Source organism: Debaryomyces hansenii, assembly GCF_000006445.2.
Source record: "Debaryomyces hansenii CBS767 chromosome A complete sequence".
In the NCBI taxonomy this organism is placed as follows: Eukaryota; Fungi; Ascomycota; class Pichiomycetes; order Serinales; family Debaryomycetaceae; genus Debaryomyces; species Debaryomyces hansenii.
In genome coordinates, this window is record NC_006046.2 from 1,266,356 (window position 1) to 1,277,306 (window position 10,951).

At 37.6% G+C, this 10,951-nt stretch overlaps 6 protein-coding genes across 6 annotated transcripts; all 6 read left to right on the forward strand. All coding sequences in view use genetic code 12, as the record gives it.

Moving 5' to 3' along the window:
- Window positions 1–217: 217 nt before the first annotated feature.
- On the forward strand, window positions 218–1,525 carry DEHA2D15224g (DEHA2D15224p; the record flags this gene model as incomplete). The annotated part of the gene is made up of 1 exon (XM_459144.1): window positions 218–1,525. The coding sequence occupies one exon, from the start codon at window positions 218–220 to the stop codon at window positions 1,523–1,525; it is 1,308 nt and encodes a 435-aa protein (XP_459144.1).
- Window positions 1,526–1,793: 268 nt separating this feature from the next.
- Window positions 1,794–3,503, forward strand: DEHA2D15246g (DEHA2D15246p; the record flags this gene model as incomplete). Its single annotated transcript, XM_002770272.1, has 1 exon — window positions 1,794–3,503. The coding sequence occupies one exon, from the start codon at window positions 1,794–1,796 to the stop codon at window positions 3,501–3,503; it is 1,710 nt and encodes a 569-aa protein (XP_002770318.1).
- Window positions 3,504–3,816: 313 nt separating this feature from the next.
- DEHA2D15268g (DEHA2D15268p) lies at window positions 3,817–6,240 on the forward strand (the record flags this gene model as incomplete). Its single annotated transcript, XM_459146.1, has 1 exon — window positions 3,817–6,240. One exon carries the CDS (start codon window positions 3,817–3,819, stop codon window positions 6,238–6,240), a length of 2,424 nt encoding a protein of 807 aa, XP_459146.2.
- Window positions 6,241–7,218: 978 nt separating this feature from the next.
- Window positions 7,219–8,268, forward strand: DEHA2D15290g (DEHA2D15290p; the record flags this gene model as incomplete). The annotated part of the gene is made up of 1 exon (XM_459147.1): window positions 7,219–8,268. The coding sequence occupies one exon, from the start codon at window positions 7,219–7,221 to the stop codon at window positions 8,266–8,268; it is 1,050 nt and encodes a 349-aa protein (XP_459147.1).
- A 515-nt stretch (window positions 8,269–8,783) lies between these two features.
- DEHA2D15312g (DEHA2D15312p) lies at window positions 8,784–9,926 on the forward strand (the record flags this gene model as incomplete). Its single annotated transcript, XM_459148.1, has 1 exon — window positions 8,784–9,926. The coding sequence occupies one exon, from the start codon at window positions 8,784–8,786 to the stop codon at window positions 9,924–9,926; it is 1,143 nt and encodes a 380-aa protein (XP_459148.1).
- A 273-nt stretch (window positions 9,927–10,199) lies between these two features.
- Window positions 10,200–10,778, forward strand: DEHA2D15334g (DEHA2D15334p; the record flags this gene model as incomplete). Its single annotated transcript, XM_459149.1, has 1 exon — window positions 10,200–10,778. The coding sequence occupies one exon, from the start codon at window positions 10,200–10,202 to the stop codon at window positions 10,776–10,778; it is 579 nt and encodes a 192-aa protein (XP_459149.2).
- Window positions 10,779–10,951: the final 173 nt, after the last annotated feature.

Here is a 10,951-nt window from a genome sequence, read left to right on the forward strand (position 1 = left end):
CAAGCCATGACAAGGATTGTAATTAGAAAAGTGATTGTATGTCGTCAAGAACATTGATACTAGTACTCCCCCTTTGTGAAAAACGAATATTAATATAAGGCTTATCCGTTGCAAAACTTTTAAAAACAAAAGATTTCTTGAAATTAAAAAAACCCAATACTAAATTCTAACTCCAGTCATTCCTTTAACTATACGAAAGTAGTATTATATATCGAAAATGAAATTTAGTTCCAGTGCTGTGTTAGCCATTTTATCGGCCATTGCCACTGTTCAAGCAGGATCCACCAAGAAGGTTTCATACCAAGGTGTTGGATACTCTGGTTCATACAAAGACGTCACTGCCATGGACGAAGACTCAGGATCTTGTAGTCAAGAAACCAAAACCTTCTCTGGTAAGTTAGCTCCATTAGACGAAGAGTTATCTGCTCATTTCAGAGGTCCTTTGAAGTTATTGCAATTCGGTGTTTACTACCCATCATCTGGTTCTAACAACAAGAAGAGGGAAGACGAAGAAGAATGTACCACCAAACACGTTCACCACAAACACAAGAGAGCCACCGAAGTGGTTGAAGTCACCCAAACTGTTATTGTTGATGGTAACGGTAACACCCAAACATCATTAGCCACTACTACTGCCACTGCAGGTTCTGGTGACAACGATGAACAAGACACCACTCAAACCTCTACTGCCTCTGCTGCTGCCACTGGTGGTTCAGGTTCAGGTTCAGGCTCTTCATCTGCCTCTTCATCCTCGAGTGCTTCTGAATCATCTTCCGAATCATCTTCTGATTCCTCTGTTGCTGCTGGTGACTGGGAAAGAGTTGCTTATTACACCCCAGGTTCCACTGATAACGTCACCTTCTTAAACTACTACGGTGGTTCTGGTTCTGGTGTCTGGTCATCTTCTTTCGGTAACTCTTTATCTTATGCTAACAAGGATGCCTCTGGTGGTTCATCAAGTGCTGTCGCCTTAGAAGAAACCACCATTGATTCTAATGTTGAATATGTCATCATGTCCGGTTCTAAGTGTGATGGTGACGACTGTGATTTCTACAGAGAAGGTATTCCAGCTTACCACGGGTTCGGTGGTAACACCAAGATCATGGTTTTCGAATTCGAAATGCCAAGTGCTACCGACTCCGCTTCTTTCAACTACGACATGCCAGCTATCTGGTTATTGAACGCCAAGATTCCAAGAACCTTACAATACGGTGACGAAGAATGTTCTTGTTGGAAAACTGGTTGTGGTGAATTAGATTTATTCGAAGTCATCACTTCCGGTTCTGACGAATTGATCTGTCACTTACACAGTGGTCAAGGTGACAATGGTTCTGCCCAAGGTGGTGGTGGTTCTTCTGACTACTTCGAAAGACCAACTTCTGGTTCTATGAAGGCTGCAGTTATCTTCAGTGATGGTGAAGTTAATGTTGTTGAAGTCGATGATGACTTTGGAAGCTCTCTTGACTCTTCCACCGTCAAGTCTTGGGTTAGCGAATCTGGTTCCAAGGCTGTCCTCCAAGGTTAAACTACTCGGATTAAATCCACATCTTGCTATAGCTGTATTGTGTAATGCATTGTATACTTCTTGTTTTTAATTGTTTTAAATGCTTGTTTTTTTGAAAAGTGATGTAATGTAGTCTTCTGTACCCTTAGATTTGTTCTACGGTTTCCGTTAGAAATATAGGTTGGATTGGAACGTTGTATATATAAATATTGGTAGTGAATTGATGCGAGTACAAAATTCTTAGATCATAATCGCAAACAACAATTAATATGATCTATTTATAATCGATATGACTACAATTGGAGTTGATATAGGAACAGGATCTGTTAGAGTCTGTTTAAACAATCCAGATAACTTCAAAACCGCTTTTAAACCTATCAAGACCAATAAACATAACACATTTTCTAACTACATAACTCAATCGTCGCAGGAAATCTATCAGTGTATACTTGCATTACTCAAAGAATTAGTGAATGAACCAGTCGTTTCAATATCGTTTACTGCAACATGCTCCATGGTAGTCATGGAAAGGGTTAGGATTGGTAGCGAAATTTATCTTAAACCATGTGCAGTTAATTTTGAAGGTGATGACAGTAAGCAAGATATCATACTCTGGATGGATAATCGATCGATCGAGCAAACCAGATTTTTAAATGAAATGGTGAACGAGAAGGAATTATCTAGGGTAGGTGGCAAGTTTATTCCGGAAATGGGATTACCCAAGTTAAAATGGTTGCAAGATCATATAACTAAAGATATAGTGTGTTTTGAACTTTATGATTGGTTCAGTTACTTGTTTTTGGTCGGAGGATTTGACAAAAAGGGACTCGTGCCTTATGTTGCTGAACCCATCGAGCATATGCAAGAATATCCCACCGTGTCTGAAGCAATGGATGGGTCCATCAAGGGTTGGACAACTGAATTTTTGAAACAGATCGGCATCGGCTCTCATATTTCTATTGGCAGATCAGAATTTAACTTGAGTACGTCGGGACTATTGCCTATAGGTATTCCTTTGGGTTACGTTCATGAGAATGCTTACAATCTGAGAGAAAAGATAGCTGTAGCCAACGGGTGCATCGATTGTTATGCAGGGTGGTTATCTACAATTGGACCCGAATTTGCTGTCGAAAACCACCTCTCTATGATTGCCGGGACGTCTACATGCTTCATTCTTTCGACGCCGTCATCTCAATATAATGCAATTAAGGGAATCTGGGGCCCGTTTTCACAGTTACTAGCTCTACCGTTGGATATATTTGAATTTGGACAGCCGGCTACAGGAAAATTGTTCGAACAGCTCTTTGCAAACTACGCGCTGGTGGTATCATCTTTGAACACTGACGATATCTTTGCATTACTCGAGTACAAAACTGCGACGCTCGAAGTCAATAGAATCTCCACCATCACCGAAATCATTAAGAACTACTTCTGGTACATCGACCAGTACGGCAACAGAAGCCCGTATAACGACTTCTCCATGAGCGAAATGATCATAGACGGCCACAATTCCTCCAACAACTTGGAATCCATCACCAACGGAACCACCCTCATGGGTCTCGTAATACGGTACAATCTAGTCTTGGAGTTTCTCTGTTTCCAAACCCGACAAATATTGGAGATCATCCAGGCCTCCAATGGGCCTCTTGTCGACTCCATCACTGTAAGTGGCTCCCAAGGCAACAACAAACGATTCATGCGACTCCTAGCTGCCGTAACTGGGATGCAAGTTAAAATACTAAAGCTGTCTACAAATGTGAAGTACAATGTCGTGAAAGGGTCTGCCATCATTAGCAGTATAGGCCATCACCTACTAACTGGATGCAAAAATTACCAAAATACAATAAATGGTAGCATACCAATTGACGCCGACTACGATATTATTTATCCGGACCATAGTATTGCCGAATTAGGTTCGCTACTAGACAAAAAGTACAAAGTGTTCCTAGAAATGGCTATGGCTCAACAAAATTATCGCAGAATCATAAATTCAATGTAACGTTACATCGGGGAATTTTTGTTTTTTCTCCACGCAGGTAATCGTGGAGTAGTTCGGGGCGAGCATAGAGAGTCGATTAAAGGAAAAACTTTTCTTACTCATAGTAAACTAGAATAGAATAATAAACATTTTACTTACAGTAGTTTAGAGAATTAGAAACAAGAACAATATTTTGAGTTCTTATTGATTTACATTCTAATAATACAAGCTTAAAAGTTTTGTTTAGGTTGTGTAATAATCAGAAAAAGGATCAACAACTAATAGCTTGTCGGGAGTTGTGAAGAGCGAGAAACTCAAATAATGAATTTATAAGATGACCGAGATCAACTTTGTTAATAGAACCATGGAAATGGATGGAGGATTACCATACCACAGGAATAGTAGTTCAAGTCCGGAGGGAAAGAACAGCGAGGAGAACGGAATAGAAACGGAGATAAGGCATAACGGAGTTGGAGAACTGTCCAAACCGAAGAAGAAGAGAAAGACGACTAATAGGGCGTGTGATGCATGTGCGATAAGAAAGGTGAAGTGTGAACAGAATAGACCTTGTTCGCACTGTGTTAGTAACAACTTGAACTGTACGCAGTTGCGAGAAAGAAAGAAGAGCGGGCCGAAAACACTTCACAAAAAGACGCTCGACAGTATCAACAGTTTTTCGGAGAAAAAGGGTCCTGAGGGGACGGTACGGCCATCGTTGTCACACCACTCGACGTCGAGTTCGAATACATTGACGACGGTCCAGGAGTTGATTGCGTCGAACCATGCAGATCACCCCGTGGAGTCGGTGCCGCAGAACTTGACCAACGAAAGTGTGGACAGCATGCGAAACCAAAATGTGTTAACGTCTGAACGTCTTGTCAATATCTTGCGGTTGATAGAGGACCCCGTGATGTATAAATGCTTGCAGAACTTGACAGTGCACTCGTTGTTGACTAGTTATGAAAGTTCAATTAAATTCGTACAGGTACAATTTGCGAACACCAACGGCGAATTGGTTATCCAGTCTACTGACTTAATGGTATTATCGAGGTTGCTAATCATATTTACCTTGAATCTATTGATAGTCGAAAACCTAATTAAGTTTCTGTCTGTTGGTTACAAAACACAATTTATGGATGGGGATATTGATCTGTATAAATCTTTGAAGAATTTGTTGCAGTTGAAAATCACTGAGGTGCTGTTGCCAATAGAACAGTTGTCATTTTTTCCTGGATGTTCAACTGTGCAACAAATGCATATTTCGCAACAGCTTTACTATAACCAGTCGATATCCGCCTTACACTTATGCAACTTCCACCAAATCACAAACTATTTGAATACTCAAAATCAAAACCAGCAAAAGCTAATCTATCTTAGAAAGTCGATTACATTTTATCAGTTGATCAACCTTCCCTTCAAAAGTACAGCGGAACTTACAGATGTGCAATTATACGAATTATATGAATCGTTGTTCACTATGGAGAGTTTATATTTCTTTTTGTCATCAGATTTCATTATTAAAAGTAACAATGTATTGTTAAACGAATGGAATAATTATAACTTTAGTCATATTCAATTTCATAAGAAATCATCTGACGGTAATTCGCTATTCGAAATATTCAAAATCATTAATAAAGAGGACTTGATCAATTCAAAATCAATCAACTACCTATTCAAATTTTCCATTTTCAACACCAATAAAAATTCAAGTATCAAAAACATAAAGAAAATCAATAATAATAAAACAATCGGCAATACATCTTATATTCAATTCAAGCAATTTTTGAATAGCTTATCAAATGAGGATTTTATGTTTGAAATTTTAAAGTATATTATATTATTCAAAATTATTATTGTCCATTGCAATGAATTAAATTTCATGCATTTAAAGTGTGAATTAATCGAGTCAGTTATTAACTTGAACAATCTCTTAGACTTTAAGGATAATAACCTTTATTTACAAATCAGTAACTATCAATTATTGCCACATTTGATGCAAGTTTTAAAGTTTAATATTGAAATTGACGAAAGCCACTTGAAGGAGAATCAAATGGTCCTTATGAAATTCACAAAGAACTTGATCGAGCTTTTCCCATTTTGCAATAAGAATATCAAAGACCTTATTTCATGCTACGATGGTTTAAGAACCTGGTTTAACAAGTTGAGTCAACTTTCTAGTGAAATGAAACAAGATGGTAATGTTAGTGAGAAGGATCAATTCCTCCTTAATGATATTTTGAATGAGTTTGACTCGAAGATGATCAACTCAACGGAAGCAACAAACCCAAACTCGACCTTCATTACCCATTGTCCAAGTCCCCAGAATTTGTTACGAGATTTTGACTTATCCAATGCCAACCCCTCTAATGGACTTGACGGTCCTGCTAAGAATACTCCGAATGCTCCAATGACACTAATGACGGGATCAAGTGATCACATCCGAAGCACACTCAACAGTTCTGGTAGTCTCCACCTGCTTCTTAATCCGTTGCAATCTTTACCAGCAAAACCAGTAGTAACAACTACTGCAGCAACTACAGGCAGGAATGAGGATTTGAGCGAATTGATTTCATTATCGTTGTCAGAAAGTGCCAAAAACTTGTGCAATACGTTTCACCAATTTGGTGACGAATTTTCACATAATAATGATAACAGTAATAGTTTGAGCAATTTGTTTCAATTCAACTCGGCTTCTCGTACAGCGGATTGGTCCGTGGGCAACGAAGAGATAAAATCTCAGCCAAACTTTTTACTTTGACGATTAACACATTATAGAATTTTTATAGAACCATGCTGTGCAGCTTAGATGATCTTTTTTGTTAATGCTTTTTTTTACCTATATTATTTAGATCACGTTTATGGCACCTTTGAATGGTGTACACTATCCATTGTTTCTACGACTCCAATATAATGATATCCTAATTTACCTATAAGAAATGTAGATCACAGTATGATGCGTGGATCCTCCATACGTTTATGTTCTTCGTTATATCCTATAACAAAAACCTCCATTTTTCACCTGCAAACATAGATAATATCACATAGATAAGACCACATGTAATTGACCTGCCGTAATCAAGCCATATAAACTGATCAATCAACGAAGTTGCAGCCGTATTGCACGCTTACCTGGTTATAGTAGTCAGAATGTCGCACTGAAACCACCACATACGACATTAATCTCAAAAATTTCACTCTCAAAATTTGTCGTGTTAAATACCAAAATTGGTGGTTGAATTCATCTTTGCTGAACTTAGACAAGGATAAGTTACCAAGTAATTGACTTACTAACGGACAATTTAATTAAATTATACGGTATCATTACATTATATTAAGAGATCTAAAATCTGTTAGGAAGTAATAAATTTAATTATAAATACAATTGATTAATTTTATTAAACAAGTCAAAAATCGATAAATTGTTTTTGTCATTCTAATACATATAGATCAAATTTCAGAACGCCTATAAATCAAATTGTTCAGATTGACGTATATTGGCGATTAAATTGAGTAAACAACTTGTTGGTTATTAGGAATACAGCAACTGAATTGAATTCTGGCATTCTAGCATTGATTTTCCATTCCTTTTTGTTTTGTTAATTGTTTTGTTATACATATTTATAATTGGGTCATTTTCATCTAATTCGAACGAAAGGGTATCCATTCATTACTGATACACGCACCATCTAAGTACAATTATTTTTCATATCATATTACTTCATAAGATTCATAAATTATGGATTTAGACACTGATGTTCCAATGGAGGACGTTAGCAATGACCAACAATTGAACCAAAGATTCGATGAATCTACGTCTGGTCCAGGCCAGCAACAATCACAGCCATCTAACAGCAAAGATTTGAACACATCGTCCATTAATCAATTAGATCAATGGATTGAAAAACTATCTGCGTGCGAGCCATTATCAGAGGGGGATGTAAAAAACTTGTGCGATATGGCCATGGATGTTTTACAGTTTGAAGAGAATGTGCAACCGGTCCAAGTCCCGGTAACTATATGTGGGGATGTTCACGGACAATTTCACGATTTGATGGAGTTGTTTAAGATCGGGGGACCATGTCCAGACACGAACTATTTATTCATGGGTGATTATGTTGATAGAGGATACTATTCAGTGGAAACTGTTTCATACTTAGTTTGTATGAAGGTGAGGTACCCTAATAGAATTACTATATTGAGAGGTAATCACGAGTCCAGACAAATCACACAAGTGTACGGATTCTATGATGAATGTCTAAGGAAATACGGTTCTGCGGCCGTTTGGAAATTGTTCACCGACTTATTCGACTATTTCCCTATTACTGCATTGGTTGATAATAAGGTATTCTGCTTGCACGGAGGATTATCACCAATGATCGAAACGATTGATCAAGTAAGAGAATTGAATAGAATCCAGGAAGTTCCACATGAAGGTCCTATGTGTGACTTGTTATGGTCTGATCCTGACGATCGAGGTGGATGGGGGATTTCTCCAAGAGGTGCAGGATTCACTTTTGGTCAAGATATTTCAGAACAATTCAACCACACTAATGACTTAAGTTTAATTGCAAGAGCTCACCAGTTGGTAATGGAAGGTTACTCATGGTCCCATCAAGAGTCTGTGGTGACCATCTTCTCTGCACCAAACTATTGTTATAGATGTGGTAACCAGGCAGCCATCATGGAAGTGGATGAACAGCATAACAGACAATTCTTACAATATGACCCATCAGTCAGACCAGGCGAACCAACTGTGACAAGAAAAACTCCCGACTACTTCTTATGATTTATTGTTCTTTTGTGTATTTTTTAATGCTTTTGTTCTATGACTGATTAATTAATGACGAATTGTTGTTTTTCTTTGCTTTCATTTTCTTCTGGCCATCTTTTTTTACTATTATACTATCATTATTTAAAATTTCCTTGTTATTGTATACATTTAGTACTTATTACAGGCTCATTAAAAGCTTTTTAACGTTGTTTTTTTTTACATTGCCTACATTTATAGTTATCAATCATATCGCTGTTCTGCTTGAGTGGCTGTTTTATGAAATCTCACCTTATTTGTAGTATAACCATCCTGGTACCGTCCTTGTCTCTTACTGTTACATTTGATGCAAAATAGTGTATTTACCAAAAACATATTTTAACCAACCAGAGCTTTTAATTTTCAAATATAATCAATATGAGATTTGATGATATAGTAAGTAGAATATTTCTAAAGTCAGTTAACATTAATAGATATATATTCAACTGAATAGTAGATATATCTATTGAGAATCGAAATATTAAATACAAATAATGTTGAGAGTTTCCGCTAGACAAATAAGCCCAGTGGGTAGACAAACAAGATCTATTTACACTTCCGTTTTAGACTCGGACATTAATATTACAAGAAACGGGAAAGTTAATGTTTCGGTGGGTCATGGTGGACGTTCGTCTAGAACTGGATACACTGCTACTGTTTTCGGTGCTTCTGGGTTTTTAGGTCGTTATTTGACTTCCAAATTGGCCAGACACGGTACCACTACTGTTGTACCATTCAGAGATGATATGAAAAAGAGATTTTTAAAGGTTACTGGGGATTTAGGAGTTGTTAACTTTGTTGAAATTGATGCCAGAAACTTGAAGTCGATTCAAGATTCCGTTGCTCATTCTGATATTGTCTTCAATTGTATCGGGGTCGACTATAACACCAAGAACTTTTCGATGGCAGATGTTAACATTGGGTTAACGGAAAGAATCACACAAGCGGTCAAAGATGCTGGTGTTCCAAGATTTGTTCATGTTTCGTCGTATAATGCTAACCCAGACTCAAAGTCTGTCTTCTACGCAACTAAGGGTGTCGGTGAACAAGTTGTGCGTGATATCTTACCAGAGTCTACAATCGTTAGACCAGCTCCAATGTTCGGCCGTGAAGACAACTTATTAAACTATTTAGGACCAAAGTTGAAAATGTGGACTCCAAATAAGAATGCCAAAGAAATTTACCCAATCCACGTTATGGACGTCGCCAGAGGTTTAGAAAAGATCGGTTTTGATGACTCCACTCTTGGCCAAACTTATGAATTATACGGTCCTGAAAAATTCTCCTACCACGAAATCAGACAAATGATTCACGGTATCACTCAAAATTTTGCTCAAGCTGGTCCTTTACCTTACAGTTTTGCTGATTACCAAATTCCATTACCACTTGCTAAACTAGTCGCTGAACTTAAGCAATTGGTGTACTGGAAGTTAACAAACCCAGATCAAATCGAAAGACATTTAATCAACCAAACTATTGACCCAACTGCTAAGACTTTCAAAGATTTAGAAATTGAAGATTTAGACCAATTGGCTAATGTGTTGTTCACATACGTCAAGCACTGGAGACATCCATTGATTGCCCAAAAGGGTGCTCCATCAGCTAAAGAATTACGTCAAATCCAACATTTCTCGTAAATCCATGTTCAACTCACATTTGTTCCCTCTAATTTCTGGTTACGCTAATATAGAGTAGTACACCAATCCCTATATATTATATATTATATATTGCATATCTTCAATTTTTTGTTAGTTTCTTAATATAAATTACGTTTGAAAAATAAAGTAGTTCGGTTAATCGACCGGAAAACTCCGTACTGATAAGAGAAATCTCCCCAGGACCTTAGACCTCTATTTTTCTTCGACGTATATTTTTTTCCCGATCTATAGCTTACAATTGACCAATTCTTGATGAGTTATAAATTGCCACCTGCAAACCAGTTGTCTACTGTTCCACGTCCCCAACTCATAGAAGCTCTTAACCATTTATTTGAACCATGTCCGACATTGTCTTCATTGCTTATTTCCAAAGTATTTAGTGGGGGGCTTACATATCCAGATTATCCAGAGATGATTGAACGATGTAGAGAGGAATTGTTACAGTATCTCGGTTTGGCAGATCTGGAGGCTTATGGTTCGGGTACTGCTGTAAATCCAGACGTTTCCAAGATTATCGCTGCTCACCCACGTTTAGGTCAATCTGCACCAAATAAGACAGAAAAGTTGTCTGCACATTCATCTCAAGAACAGAGATCTTTGCAAGGTTCTGAAGAAGAATCTCGTAAGCTCAATGAGCTCAATGAGCAGTATGAAGCTACATTCCCCGGATTAAGGTACGTTGTGTTCGTGAATGGGAGACCAAGATCTGTCATAATGCAAAACATGATCGACAGAATTAATAGAAACGACATCTCCCAAGAAAGAAGGGATGCTTTTAACGCTATGTGTGATATTGCTTTAGATAGAGCTAAGAAGTTGAATTCCGTGTAGTAGTAGAACACGAAGTACAATTACCATTTTCCCGTCAATGCATATAATTTCTGGAACTCTTCGAATTTCTTCCGGCCTAAATGGTTAATTACATTTCAAAAGACAGATACGGCCACATACGACCTATCAACTGTATATACTTCTGTAGATATATAGGAATACATTCTTGTATT